This window comes from Myotis davidii, unplaced genomic scaffold, assembly GCF_000327345.1.
Source record: "Myotis davidii unplaced genomic scaffold, ASM32734v1 scaffold339, whole genome shotgun sequence".
NCBI lineage: Eukaryota > Metazoa > Chordata > Mammalia > Chiroptera > Vespertilionidae > Myotis > Myotis davidii.
This window is the reverse complement of record NW_006290778.1, coordinates 82,577-98,752: the sequence shown is the minus strand read 5'-3', so window position 1 is coordinate 98,752 and position 16,176 is coordinate 82,577. Positions and strand designations below refer to the sequence as shown.

Below are 16,176 nucleotides of genomic sequence, written 5' to 3'. Positions count from 1 at the left end.
AGTGGGGATAGAATCCAAGAGGTGTGGTGTATAGAGGCACCCTGCCGTTAGGTGCTGGCCGGATTCCAGGGGGGCTAGGACTTCCTGGAGGGACCATAGGGGAAGAAACAGGTTTACCATTGGCCTCCAAGGGAAGGAGAGTCACCAGCCTCAGAGTACAGGAGAGAATATTCAGAGAATGGTGGGCACAGACGTGTACGTGTCTGTGTGATTTAGAAGGCTAGCTAAGGTGGTTAGGCTGGGTAAGGCAGCAGCTCAGCAAAGGTAGGGAGACTGGTTACATGAAAGAGGACTGAGGGAGAGGGATAAAGTGGTTTTAAATATGAATGAGCAAGGTATAGCAGACAAGGAATTTTTATAACTGTAGTGTGATCTACCCAAAAGACCTTGCCTCTTACTTACAAACTGCTCAGTTATTACTCTTCCAGAAGGAAATCGTCATTGAACAGGAACAGATCATTGATACAGAACAACAAATGTAGAAATTAGAACTTTATTATAAACTTATTATAAATGGATTTTGTATACTCTTTGAAACTTTTAAAACTATATGTAACCTAAGATTATTTTAATGTATTTCATTATTCAATCTATAAAATACAAAGAGCTTCAAAAACAAACAAACAAAATATATATCTAGCAGAGGAAAAAAATATAAATTGATTTGAGAAAACTAATGAATATAAAAATACCACACCCCAAACTAAAACAGACCCAATTAAGAAATAGATTCTACAAAGCCTATTAATCCTCCAATTTAAAATAAATGACTTCCCAAGAGAAAACTATTTCCATCATCATAGCAGTTTGATGAATAAAAGCAAAGCTGCTCTCATTAAGGGAAATTACATTATATGTAAGAAAAATGTAATGAAGTTTCTAGAAAATGAAAATTTCCATGTTGGAGTTATCAGGCATACTAAATACTTTAAAGATTTTATTTGAGAGAGAGAGAATGAGAGAAACATCAATTTGTTGTTTCACTTATTTGTGCATTCATTGGTTGCTTCTTGTATGTGCCCTGACCAGGGATTGAAGCTGAAAGCTTGGCTTATTGGGACCACACACCAACCAACTGAGCTACCGGGCAAGGCCTAAATACTTTCTGTTCACTTGGTCTTTGTTAGAAGTGAAAGTACCTGTTTCCATGAGAAAAGCGCTATGAACATGAACATCATAAAACCAAGCTCCTCAATGATTTTTCAGTTTAACTGCAGGAGAATCAACTCAAGAGCTTCAAAATCCAAGGATAGACTGGTCCCAAAGCATTTCCTCCTCCGTCCTTTCTGTGACTTGTTCCTTTTTCTCTTTTCTACGCTTACGATCCTCTTTCTTAGAGGCTACATCTCGTCTTTTTCTCTCCCTTTGATTCTTAAGCTTTTCTGTGCTGATCCTGACTGTTTCTACCTCTGTGTTGCTTTTCTGGATGCTCTTGTGTTTGTCTAAATCTGTTTCCTCACAACCTTTTTTCCTCTTATGCTCGGGCTGCTGCTCCTCCGATTTTTCCCTGCCTCCTTCTGGGTGCCGTTTTCTCTTCTCCCGTATCTGTTCATGGCCGGCTTTATGGGCACTGGTACTGTTTTCTGAGAGATGCCTGTAAACTCTAGATTCGACACTGTATGAGCTATAATTATACTCTTGATGACTAAGGTTTAGGGGTGCTGGTTTTTCTGAGAAACAGTCCCTGGTGAAATGACAGTATCTCATGCTGTCATGAGCTGGTAGCCACTGAGGTAACTGGTTTTCCACTGTTTGTGAAACACTGCATGACCTCGGGTGGGTCTGGATGGTTTCAGTTGGGAGTCTTTGATCAAACCTTCTGTACCTGGGTCTGAAATCAACCTCTTCTTTGTCCCTATAGGTTTCCAAATAGTCCTCTCTCATCTGTCTGAAACAAGTCTTTGGTTCTAAGCCTCTGGCTCTCTGCCCTTGGATATAATCTTCAAGTTCATCTTGAAAAGAGTCATATGTCTTCGTTGAATGCTTCATTAGGTTGACAACAAGGGATTTTCTGTAAAGAAGATAAAAGAAATTTATTTTTATTATTTTACTCTGAATATATCTTTGTTCTTGAAGAGAGCTTCAAAACAAAACAATACAAAACACAGAAGTCCAAACAAATTAAAACCTAATTCAGTATAAAAGTTAAATATCATGACATTATATGCCAAAAAGGAACATCCGGAAATCAAATATCTCCTAGGCTACTCACAAGGAACTTGATCTTTCTCAGAAGAGGAATGAGGGGGCAGAAAGGAGCTGACATATAAGATTTTGTTGTAGGGCTAAAAATGTAAGGTATGTAGAGACGTATGATAGGAATACATGGTGGGTAGACTGATCTAAATGTTCATAATTTTCTATAGTTCTGATTAATTAGTTTCTGTATATTGTTTTCTCCCAAACAAAATTAAATAACCACACATACTCACCTGACTAGAGTACTATAGGACTTAAAAAAAATAAAAGGATGTTTATAAAATGGTTTGGGAATACTAGAAATTGGAAATTCGGCTATGAGACAAAACTCTTAGATACAGGGCATGAGGGAAAATGAGAGAACAGAGCTCTGTCTCTTCTATGTAGGACTTGGATTTCATTCCGCTACTTCTGATTGGTGGGAAAGCATTCTAGGATGTCTTCTGGTTTATTCTCTATCAAACTACTGGTGGGAGGGCTAAGGGAGGAAATGTTGGTGAAAGCTGAGAGGGAATTAAATTGATGCACAGAAAAGTTTCAGAAAAAAGAGTACATATACTAGTTTTTGTTTGCTTGACTTTTTTTTTTAAAAATATATTTTATTGATTTTTTTACAGAGAGGAAGGGAGAGGGATAGAGAGTTAGAAACATCGATGAGAGAGAAACATCGATCAGCCGCCTCCTGCACACCGCCTATTGGGGATGTGCCTGCAACCAAGGTACATGCCCTTCACCGGAATCGAACCTGGGACCTTTCAGTCCGCAGGCCGACGCTCTATCCACTGAGCCAAACCGGTCAGGGCTTGTTTGACTTTTTTTTGGGGGGGAGGTAAGGGGACAGTACTATTCTTGCTTCTCTTTCTTTACACTGCCTAAAATCCTGCCTAAGTACAAATACAGCAGAAAATGTACTGATTATGAGATGATAATCCCTAGCTATTTCTGGTGATACATTTTATCTCCAAAAATTAGCATAACCTGGGCAGAATTGAACAGTCCTCCCTTTAAAAGAAAAATAAGCCTAACATAGCACCCCAGAGTCACTAATGATCAGCTATCTTATCTGGACATTTGAGATTAAAAAGGAAGTCTACATGAAGCCTAATTTGGTGAGTTAGAAAATTTAGCTACTATTCAACTTAAATAGTATAACAATTCTGAATAGAATAAAATAATATAACAAATATTTGATTAAATATCTACAAAAATTTGATACTTCAGAAAAGAATATATGCAATGGCCAAAAAAAAACATGAAAAGGTATCATTAGCTGTCAAGTCAATGTCAAATAAAACCATAATGAGATACCACCATGCATATATTAGAATGACTGAGATGAAAAAGACTGACAATACCAGTGTTGGTGAGGATGCACAACAGTTGAAATTCTCTTACATTATTGGTGGGGATGTAAAATGGTACAAGCACTTCACAAACAGTGTTGGGGTCCAACCCCAGCAGGTCCAGGGGTCCCCAAAGGTGTGGACAGAGTCGGCGAAGAAGGAATGACACGGAGACAGCGTTCAGTTGATCAGCAGCCTAGCCAGGTTCTCTACCCAGGATCTCCAGCCAAGTTCTGTGTTTATTGTCTTGTTACATCTGTATTTATACCAGTTGATTTTAATCCTATCAATTCTATTCCAAAGGTTAGGGCGTTTCTTATCTCCATTCCAAGGTTACTCTATTGTTCTATTAAGCTACAAGGAAGTAACTGAAGGTGATTATCCTAAGTAAAGATTATGTAGCTTAAGCATGATTGTTCTTCCCTGCAGCAACTGTGTCAAGCAGCAAGGGTGGATCGGCTTCCCGCAAAACAGTTTGGCAGTTTCTGAAGAAGTTAAACAGATAACCTACCATAGGGGTTGGTTATTCTACTCCTAGATATTTACCCCAAAGAAAAGGAAATATATGTCTACACAAAGACCTATATATACATGTATATTTAAAACAGCTTTATTTGTAATAGCTCCAGAAAGGAAAACAACCAAATGTTGATCAACAGGCAAATGGATAAATCAAATAAATACTGGTATCAATAATAATAAAAGCGTAATATGCTAATTAGACCAGACAGCAGAATGACCTTGTGGACGAAGCTGCAGCAGTGGGGCCCGAGGCAGAGGTGGTTAGGAGCAATCAGGCAGGCAGGCAGGCAAGCAGTTAGGGGTGATCAGGCAGACAGGTGAACAGTTATGGGCGATCAGGCAGACAGGCAGAATGGTTAGGGGAGATCAGGCAGGCAGGCAGAGTGGTTAGGGGCAATCAGGCAGGCAGGTGAGCAGTTAGGAGCGATCAGGCAGGCAGGCAGAATGGTTAGGGGCAATCAGGCAGGCAGGGCAGCGGTTAGGAGTGATCAGGTAGTTAGGCGAACAGTTAGGGGTGATCAGGCAGTCATGCAGAGTGGTTAGGGATAATTAGGCAGGCAGGCAAGCAATTAGGGGTGATCACGCAGGCAGAGTGGTTAGGGGCAAACAGCAGGCAGGCAGAGGGGTTAGGGGTGATCAGGCAGGCATGTAGAGGCGGTTAGGGGTTATCAGGCAGGCAGGCGAGTGGTTAGGGGCAATCAGGCAGGCAGGCAGGTGAGTAGTTAGGAGCCAGCGGTCCCGGATTGCAAGAGGGTGCAGGCTGGGCTGAGGGACACCGCCCCCCCCCCCCCCTGCACGAATTTCATGCCCCGGGCCTCTAGTATTCATATAATGAATATTTATCAGTGGTAAAAAGAAAGAAACTATTGATATACTCAACAACATGGAAGAATCTCAAGATAATTATGCTGAGTGAAAGAAGTCTAACAAAAGAGTACTTAGATGATACCATTTACATATAACTTTAGAAAAGGCAATTAACCTATAGTAACAGTGACTGTTGTTTTTTGGTTTTTTTTTTTGTTTTTTTTTTTAATAGTAACTGCTTTGAGATGAAGCATGAAGAGGTGGGAGGGAATGATTATAAAGGGCATTTTTTTTTTTTGGTATGGATATGTTTACCACCTTGATTGTGTTGGTAATTTTATGGGAATATACATCTGTCAAAAACCAATAAATTGTGTAACTTTAAATGTGTATAGCTTATTATATATCAACTATACTTTAATAAAACTGTATATAAAAAGCCACTAACAAGATTGAAGAGGTGTTGATAATTATTGAAACTGAATTATGGGTGCATGAGTGCTCATACTACTTTTCTCTACTTTCTGTTTTAAAATTTTAATAACAAAAAGATTTTATACACAATACAATGTACAAATGATGGGTTATAGAACTGTACACCTGAAACCTATCATTTCATTGACCAATGTCACTCCATAAATCAATAAAAAAGAAAAAAGAACAGGAAAAAAAAAAGATCTTACTTCACACTCACTAGAATGACTAATCAAAATGACAAATCATCTTAATGACAAATGATATTAAGTGTATGGATGGAAACTTCATTCAATGTTGGTGGGGATGTAAAATGTAGCTGCTCTGGAAAACAGTTTAGGATATCTCAAAATGTTAAACATACAGTTACCATATGACCCAGCAATTTCACTCTTAGGTATATACCCAAGAGAACTGAAAACCTATATCCACACAAAAACTTGTATACAAATGTTCATAGCAGCATTATTCATAACAGCTAAAAAGTAGAAACAACTCAATGTCCAGTAACTGATGAATGAATAAAATGTGGATATTCATACAATGGAATCTTATTTAGCAATAAAAAAGAATGAAGTACTGATATATGGTACAACATGTATGAACCTTGAAGACATGCTAAATAAAAGAAAGGAGTCATGAAAGACCATAGATGGTGCAGAGATCAATAAAGAGGTAAATGGAACCTTACCTTTATCAGGCTGAGAACTTGGTGGAGAAATCTGACCATATTCACCCATTAATTGCCTTCAGTTTTCTAGTATAAACTTCCCCCAAACAGTGAGACTGTGCAACAACTGGGGAGCTAGAAAACATGATACAAAGATTAGAAAAATAATTTTTGTCCATAACTTCACTCCTAGTCACCTGGAAACAACCAAAATATTGTTTTAAAGATTAAAGCATTCAAAGTTTAGAATTATATCATCAACCAAGATCATCTGAAAATTCACAAACTCCATCTTCAATTGCTTATTTTGATTCCTGTAAATCTGAAAGTAAAGCTCTTTTTGAGCATATATTTTACCCTGGAAAAATTAATATTTAGTTTATTTTAGAACAAAGTTGACCCCAAATTTACACCTCATAATTTTTAATATATTTAGTCTGAACTAAGAGTTTAAAAATAGTTTTGCTTGTTTTCAAATCAAAGTATCAGCTTCAGTAGAAATAATCCTATGATTTATAAGCTCTTTATTTTCAACCTACTACATAATGTGAAATCCTTTGTGATTCAAACTATGTTACTACTCCAGAAATGTCTTTTACAACAGGTATCTGTAAAAAGTTGTCTTTGTTCAGTCAAGTGGTATTTATGACTAAAATAAAGGAAGGTAAGATAGATCATATTAAAATTTAAGGTAGAACTTTTTTTGAAGATGGTATAACAAAGGTAGAAATTTACTGAAGAACAAGTGCAGACTCCCACGTGGGGAAGGGGAATCTCACAGCACAGACTCCCATGTGGGGAGGGGGAGAGAGTCCCTCAGATAGTACTTTTAATTTTCAACTAGATATCCTTTTATATACCATCTCAAATCTTAATTTCCGGAGTGCCTGGAAGATCATACTATTAGCTTTTTGCTCATTAGAACTTTGGTATAAAAACATTTAGTAAGCTTATGATAATAAATATAATACTAGAGGCCCGGTGCATGAAATTCATGCATGGGCAGGGCCCCTAGGCCTGGCCTGAGATCAGGGCCTTTCTTCTGGCTTTCGGCCGAGGCCTTCCTTCCCTGGCTGCTGGCTGGGGCCTCTCTCCCCTGGCTGCTGGCTGGGGCCTTCCTTCATTCCGTGCCACCCCCAGGTGGTCAGAGCATGTCATAGCGAATGATCAAACTCCCCAGGGGACACTTTGCATACGAGCCATATATATATATGTATTTTTTACTTAGTCCAGAAAAAACTATTCTGAAGGAGAAGTTATTGGGTCACCAGTAGGAATCTGGACTTTATGGAAATTATCTGGGGTACTAGTTTTGAGAGACTGGTCTAAGAAATCCGGCCTTGAATTTTGTTTTCTTATAGAAGACCATATCAAGAAATACAGTCTCTTTAAGATAGTCACTAATTAGAGTTATACCACTAATGTCATCTGAGAATCCCATGAAGGAACCACAAACCATCATTACCCATGGTAGGCAACTGTCCTCCACATTTGGCACAAACATGACCATAAGCAAGGCTCACTAAACAAGGATTAGACAAGCCACTCATAGCTACAGTCATATTCACATATTAACTTCTAGAATATTTTCTAAAAGTGTTTATCACCACAGTAAATAATCTGTCAAAATTACTCCCTATTACACTTGAGGTCTATACTACTACCTAGAGTTCCTAATGGCTGAAATTTATTTATGGAACTTTACTAGTTTATAAATACAATACAAATCATGGGACACCAAAATACTTCCCATATGGCCATTTAAATAAATGTGTTGGAACCACATAGAGAAATGCCCAATATATTAACTGTGCATAGATGTAGAACTACATCTACCTACATACCTACCTATTGATCTAAAATTCAATTTTAATAAAAATTCAACATATAGAACAAACATTTAAATATATACACATGTATTGACTGTACGGAGGAGTTAGAGCTGGACTGTAATCCAGTCACTCCCTTCCTGGGAGGAGGAAGAGGGAAGAAGGCAGGTGATCTCTGGACCTCAGGTAAAGAGTCAAATGATATTTGCTAGGAGGAGGGTAACTTTATCGGAAATGCTCTCAGCAAGATGTCCCTGGCTAAAGATGACCTATAACAGATAAATCCAGGATCCCTGAGGCATAACTTCCTGAAGACTGTCATATAAGCTAAAATACAGATTCATAATTTTAACATTTCCACTGTGTGAGGTGACTCTCACTTAGACACCTCATCTATTATTCTGGGTCAGAGGTACATGATCAATGTGGGAAAATAATGGTCATGTGTTAGACACTGCTGTTTCATTAAAGCCTCTTGATTGCCTGGACCCTTGAATTAGTAAACCTTGATACTAGGTAATATTACAGATTCATTTGAGTCTGATTTGATGGTCTCATGTTGTGTGTTAGCTCAACACCCATAGGAAAAATCCAAAAACATATACACTAAACTTAATGGAATTTGGGAAATAGGGTTAGAAAAAGAGTATGGGAGAACACTCAACATTTTGCTCTCTGCACACATCTGTATTGTTTAAAATTTGTTTTAATCCCACCTAAGGATGTGTTTATTGATTTTTTTTTTTTTTTTGAGAGGGGAAGGAAAGGAGAGAGGAGAGATTTGTTGCCTCCTGTACCCACCCCAAGCAGGGACTGAACCCACAACCGAAAAACGTGACCTGACAGAATTGAACCCACAACCTTTCAGTGTACTGGATGATGCTCCAACCGAGTCACACTGGCCAGGGTTGTTTAAATTTTTGTAAAGAACATATATTACTTTGTAATTAAAAATGCTATAATTTTATTTAAAGGTTCTACACGAAATCTTCCAACTAAGTCTACTTTTCAATACCAGTGTATAGATTAAAAGATTTGCTTAAAAATATTATGTTCAAGAATTATGAATCAGAAAAATATCATAAAGGATTTAATGAATATTTAAAAATATTTCTCTATAATATATAGTATCCCTTTAAATTATTTTTTAGTTGTTTAAAAGTATATAATGTAAATTATATTTGACTCTTAAGTCAGGCAAGGTAAAAAGTTTAATTAAAAGAACTTTCAGAACGTTCCTTGAATCAGAATTAATATAATCAACTTGAACATGATGATGTGACATTAAAAATATTCAATAACACCACGTAAATATTCTAACAACTAAAACTAGCACAGATGGAAAGTTTTCTGAAGACTAGTCATTTGGAAGCTCAGGATACCCTAAATTATAACTATTTCCCTCTCTATTCAACCCTTAATATCAGATTGCCTAATTCCTGCAAATGAATGTTTTAAGCTGTGTGGACGAAAAAAAGAGGTTCTACGGAAAGTAATCTCACAGGGTGATTGACTATGAATTCCTATCAGGGCAGGTCATGGTGGGTAGTCATGCCCCAGGCATACAACTTTTTAGTGAAAGGTTTATCTTTGCTTTAAACAAGCCCTGACCACGGTTTCTGCTCATGAAACAATGCATTGTTTCTAAGTCAGAGACTCTCAACCTGTGTGCCTCAAGAATTTTTTAAACATGCGATACTTGACTATTCAGACGGCCACTGACCTCTTTTCCCAGTGGTTCTCAGCCTTCCTAACGCCGCGACCCTTTAATACAGCTCCTCATGTTGTGGTGACCCCCAATTTCATTGTTACAAACTGAACATAATTAAAGCATAGTGATTAATCACAAAAAACAGTATGTAATTATATATGTGTTTTCCGATGGTCTTAGGTGACCCCTGTGAAAGGGTTGTTCGACCCGCAAAGGGGTTGCGACCCACAGGTTGAGAACCGCTGCCTTAGAATGTGAAGTAAAAAAAAACAGCCAACACAATAACAGCCTTAGGGTGTGAATACCCTGTCTGTCTCTCTTTTTTTTTTTAAAGGAGGATCCCCCTTAGGGGACCACTTCATTGATTTCAGAGAGGGAGAGGGATAGAAACATCAATGATGGGACAGATTACTGATTGGCTGCCTCTTGCACACCCCAAATTGGGAAGTGAACTGTAACCTCTTGGTTCACAGATCCATGCTCAACCATTGAGCCACGCTGACCTGTCTTGAACCATAAATATATAGGTCATTTAACAGAGTTGCATCTTATTGGTTATGTTGCATAATACGGTTGCTTCTGATTGGCTAATTTTTGGTACCAGAAATCCTTACATACAAATATAGGCACCTGATTATTTATTTTTTGTTAATCCTCACCTGAGGATATTTTCTCCATTGATTTTTAGAGAGTGGAAGAGAGGTGGAGAGACAGAGAGAGAAATATTGATGTGAGAGAGACTGGGGCTTGGGACTCAAGGCTGCCACTGGGGTACATGCCCTTAATTGGAATTGAACCTGTGACACTTCAGTATGAGGGCCGACACTCTAACCACTGAAAAAACTGGCCAGGACTAGGCACCTGATTTTTTAAAAATCACTTGGCCTGGCCAGTGTGGCTCAGTGGCTGAGCATCAACCTATGGACCAGTCAGGGCACATGCCTGGGTTGCAGGCTCGATTCCCACTGGGGGGCATGCAGGAGGCAGCCGATCAATGATTCTCTCTCATCACTGATGTTTCCCTTTCTCCCTCTCCCTTCCTCTCGGAAATTAAAAAAAAAAAAAAAACTTATTAAAAAAAAAGTCACTTGGAGCAAAAAGGGTTGTAAATCAATCAAAATTATATCTATTTTTTGTCATATCAGCAAAAAGTATTTTTTTTGTGTGTGTGCCACAGAATTTTAATAATTAGTTTACGTGTGCCATGAGATGAAAAAAGGTTGAAAACTGCTGACCTAGGTCAATATATCTTTGCAATAACCACACCTCAAGAAAGCATATCACCTTAACTATCTTGTAATTCAATCCCTGCTTTGCTTCCCACTCTCACCCCTATGTAATTTTCCTTAGTTCCTTCCTTATTTCAAATGCATAAAAGAAACTGCAAAACTTATTCTCTGTAGCATTTGAGATCTTGCTTCCTGGCATGTGTTACCAGTTTGGCTCAAATAAACTCATAAAAATTTCCTAAAGGTTTGGACGTTTTCTTATGTCGACAGTGGACACTAAAGTAAGAAACCTTGAGTCACCTTTAACTCCTTCACTCACCTAGCTCTTACTTTGTCAATATCTCCATTAAACATACCATATTCCCAAGCTCAAAATCTCAGCCATATTTCTCCCTATCAAGTCCTGATTCATGTCAATTCTTGCTTTATAAAGTTTTTATCAAATCTACCTCTTAATTTTTCTTTCTTTAAAATTTTTTAATTGATTTATATTAAAAAATTTTTTTAGAGAGAGTGGGCGGGGGGAGAGAGAGGAACATTGATGTGAGACACATCAACTGGTTGCCGCCCACATGCAGGGATCGAGCCTGCAATGGAGGCACGTGCACTTGACCAATCGAACCCAGGACCATTCAGTCCAAGGGCCGATGCTCTAACCAGTGAGCCAAACTTTCTAGGGTTTATTGTTTTTTAGAGAGAAACATCTATTGGAGAGCAAAACCTGAATCGGCTGCCTCCTGTATGCCCCCTACCGGGAAAGAAACCAGCAAACTTTCTGTGCACTGGAGGATGCCCAACTAATTGAGACATTTACCAGCTGGGCTATCTCTTCATTTTTTCAATTCCCATTACACAACTTAGTTCAAGTTTTCCATGCCTTTGGACTTTATTAAACTTTATCACTATTAATTTAATTTTGTCTTCAAGGTAGCATGGTGGGTACTGTGGGACAGGATAGGGAAAAAGTGGTATTTATTGATTACTGTGTGCCAAACAAGGTAATAGATTATTCTTTCCATCTTTTACCTCTGCAAGATAACTGGAATTTCCCACATTTTGAAGATTAAGATATCCGGATACAAAGAGATTAAAATAGCTTGTCACGTGTTAAATGAGAGCTAGACCTTAAACTTTGGTTTATCACAACTCTTTCTATTATATATACATGGTTGTCCCATTCATTGAGAATTATAAATTAGGGAAAACGACAATTCCTAATATCAAGGAATTTACGATTTTGTAAAATTATATGCAAAGAACTACAATGCAGGATAAAAACCTGTTAAGTGCTATAAGACATAGGAAGGTATAATGTCTTCTTGCTTAGGAGTTTGGGAAAGGATTTGTGGAGAATGGATTTGAATTGATCCTTAGGAGGTAGGCAAAACTTAAAGAAAAAATAAGTAAAGAAAAGGTATTCTGGAGGAAGGAAGGCATTAGAAAAGGCATATCCGCTTTAGATAAAACAAGGTATGCATAAGGCAGAGAAGGACAGTGCTATAAAAGTAGAATGGGCCAGATCATAATAGGCCTTATTTGGGCATTTATATTTAATTCTGCAGTCAATAGGGAAAAAAGAGACTCAAAATAGGGATAATGGTAAGGAGGGTGCTGCAGGCAAGAGTTTATTGGGCTGAACCTGAATTGTGGTAGTGAGAACAGAAAAGAAGGGAAGAATATAAGAGACATTCTGCAAGTTGAATCAAAGGAATTTTTGATAGCTGGGGAGAGAGCAGGTAGAAGAGTGGGGAAGCACGGATAATTCTAAGGCTTTCATCCCATTGAAGTCAGAGAATAACGAAGAGGAAGATAAGTTACTATTGCTGTTGTAATGATTCCCCAGGAGGGAAGTGGGGAGTGGAGTGGAGAAGCATAGTATTAAAAAAGATGAATGTGATTTGGAATGAACTCAGATTCTATCAATATCTTTCACATCTCTCCTTCCTTTTCCTTTATGTCCCATTCCTTCATGTGCTCAATTCCTCTATGTGAAACTGGGTTTAAATAACTTACAGGTATTTAATGTACCATGAAATTCCTTACAAAATTACAAATTAACATAGTTGGGCTCTTGAACTAATTACATATGTACCAAACTTCTGTGAACATGGCGGGCAACAGGACCATTTGAGGAAAGACGGCATAGTAGTAAATTCTAGGTGTTGAAAAATCTTCACTCAGAAAATTTTGATGCTACCTATTTAAATTTTATATTATTTTGCATAGTGAATACTATTTACTCATTACAAAGGCTGTAGCATTTTACAGTTTGAAGAACAGACTGTGATTATTGTGTACAGTAAAATGATCACTTCCCCTAAACTTGACACTATTTTCATTACCATTGCATTTAGCTTAGCTTTTTTTTTATTTTTAGATCTCATATTACAGATTTCTATGGATCTTTGTAATTGCTAAAATCCTAGAATGATCTTCTAACAAAGTTTTTAAAGAATAATGAGATACTGGTTAAGTAACAAGCAACACTTTTTTCTCTTCTTGTCCATGTAATCTTAATTGTCAATTATTTAAGGCTTTTATAAATATCTAAACTAAAAATATATTGATCTTAGTGTTTTTGTTAATCCTCAACCCAGGATATTTTCCCTAGAGCGTAGAAAGGGGCAAGGGGGGGAAGGGGGAGGGAGAGAGACACACACTTTGATTGGTTGCCTCCTGCATCCAACAGGTTGGAGTCCGGATGGAACCTGCAAACCAGGTACATGCTCTTGACTGGGACGGAACCCGAGGCCCTTCTGTGCCAGGGCCCATGCTCTAACCAGCCAGGGCCTGTTACTACTGTTTTAGAGTATAACATATAAATATTTACCATTTGTTAGGTATCAGTTAACTGAACAGTTACTGAAATAAATATTGTTTTTTAAATCCTAGTGAATAGTCTCAATCCTAAATCAACAGATTTCATTACTCTCTGAATGCCATCTGATGGCCATTTTTTGGTCAAAGTTCATAGTTTTATGAACAGCCAGTCTAGTACACAACCAAGATGTGGAATGATTATCAATACAAAACTATAAATCAGCTCACAATTTTAAAACTGTCAAGGACCCCAGAATTGGTTAGTGGAGTTCAACCTCAACATTACTGACATTCGGGTAGAAGAATCCTTTGCTGTGTCTGTGTGTGTATGGTTATCCCCTGCATTTCAGATGCTTACAGCATCCCTGGCCTATACCAAACAGACACCTGGAGCACCTACTCTCACTATGCTTCATTGCCCAGGGGTAAAAACCAAAACATCTCCCAACATTGCCAAATGTCCTCTGCAGTGGGGTTTGGGGACAAGTTTACCCCTGGTTGAAAACCACCCAATAGGGCTAATCCAATTACCCCTTTCCACAGATGACAAAACTCCAAAGAAAAGAAGTTTAGGACTGTAAAAGTTTAAAAGTTTGGTTCTTACTCAGGGTCATATAGCTAGTGGAGAAACTAGCACTAGACCTATTACTAGCAAAGACTCCTTATAACATCCAGAAGTCTAAAAGGTTATTGCTAGCATTGTGTGAACTGACATAATTAAATCTTTAGTAATTTTGCATATACTTAGTCATCACACACACACAAAAAATCAATCAAAACAACAGAAATTGCAGTCAGGCAAAAAAAAATTTTTCAATAAGAAACTGTTTCCAAGTCTTCCTGTGATCTGGTTATGACAGCCAAATTGAACTATAGTTTTGACACCTATAAACTGCTCAGGCTTACTTGTTGGTGATATGAAAACAAAGAATCCAGATTTTATTTTTTATCTCACTCGATACTAAATCTGGTCTTCCAAATTGCCCTCCCTAAAATATTTAATGGAATACAATCTGGTTATTTCTAATTTTCATTTTTAGTGAATGAAATTTATATGAAGTGCTTACAAAATGTCTTAAAAAATTAATATTTTAGCCCTGTCCAGTGTGGCTCAGTTGGTAGGAGTATCCTCCCATACACTGTAAGGTCACAGATTCAATTCCCAGTCAGGGCACATGCCTGGGTTTCAGATTTGACCCCAGGCCCTGGTAGGTGTGGGAGGGAACCCATCGCTATTTCTCTCAGATTGATGTTTCTCTCTCTCTCTCCCCCATTTCCCTCTCTAAAAATTAACGAAAATGTCTTTGGGTGAGGAATAAAAAAATAAATGTATATTTTACTACGTTAGTCCTCCAAAGTGAAATGTGTTAAAAGATTATGGAAAAGCACACAAAAATGGAATATATCATGGAAGAGGGTAAAAACAAAATTATTTTTATGAGGTTATTATATTTACTGTTGTCCTTCCAGAAGAAAGGAATTCTTTTAAGGTATTCTGGCTCCCACCATCTTTCACTGTGTAGACAAAAAAGCAACCTAAGGCAATACAGTAAACACTAAAAGTTAATTATTAAAATGAAGATGACTAAATGTTTTACTGAGATCTTCTGCAGTAGGATCAAACTCCATCTTTACAGCCTTATCTCAGTTTGGAATAAGCTGTCGGCAGGTATAGTCTTGTAAGAATTTAAACATCTCTTAGATCAGTGGTTCTCAATCTGTGGGTCGCGACCCCTTTGGGGGTTGAACGACCCTTTCACAGGGGTCGCCTAAGACCATTGGAAAACACATATATAATTACATATTGTTTTTTGTGATTAATCACTATGCTTTAATTATGTTCAGTTTGTAACAATGAATACATCCTGCATATCAGATATTTTCATTAAGATTCATAACAGTAGTAAAAAGTGGGAGGGAGGGGTAAGGGGAAGAGATCAACCAAACTTGTATTCATGCATATAAGCCAAACCAATGGACATGGACAACAGGGGGATGAGAACATGAGTTGGGGGGAGGGGGGAGGATGGGGGATTAATGGGGGGATTAATAGGGGGAATGAGGACACATTTGTAATACTTTAATAAAATAAAAAGGGTTGCGGCATTAGGAAGGTTGAGAACCACTGTCTTAGATGGAAACAAGAAAAAAAATAGCCTTTCACTCTGGCCAGTGTGCTCAGTGGTTAGAACATCTGCCTGGGCTCTGAAGGGTTTCAGGTTCGATTCCTGGTCAAGGACTGGTACCTGGGTTGCTTCCTCTCCCTTCGCTCTCTCCTCCCTCCCCCCTCCCCCCCCCTCAGGGGTGAGGGAAGCAAACATTGGATGTGTCTCTCATATCCATTTTTTCCCCCTCTTTCTCTGCCATTCCCTCCCTCCCTCCCTTCCACTCTCTCTGAAAAGGCAATGGAAAAAAAAAAAAAGAAAAGAAATAGCCTTTCATGTTGTAGGAAATGTGTTGGTGAGAACTGTCAAAACTTTTGGCAGGGTCACTCCTCCCAAACCCCTGCACCAAGAAACTTGCCCAAATTTTAACCAGGGTCTTAGCAGCCTGGGGAAGAATTTCTGGGATG

The 16,176-nt window shown here is 38.1% G+C and overlaps 1 protein-coding gene across 1 annotated transcript in view; it reads right to left on the bottom strand.

Annotated features, from left to right (window-relative positions):
- Positions 1-984: 984 nt before the first annotated feature.
- The window catches only part of KRCC1 (lysine-rich coiled-coil 1), a 15,524-nt gene continuing 332 nt past the window's right edge, over positions 985-16,176 (bottom strand). Inside the window, exons 2-3 of the mRNA XM_006763977.2 lie at positions 6,037-6,150; positions 985-2,011 (exon numbers count right to left, since the gene is read on the bottom strand). Of these exons, the coding sequence (XP_006764040.1) occupies positions 1,237-1,989 (753 nt within the window). The 5' untranslated portion in view covers positions 1,990-2,011; positions 6,037-6,150 and the 3' untranslated portion in view covers positions 985-1,236. The remainder of the gene's footprint in view (positions 2,012-6,036; positions 6,151-16,176) is intronic.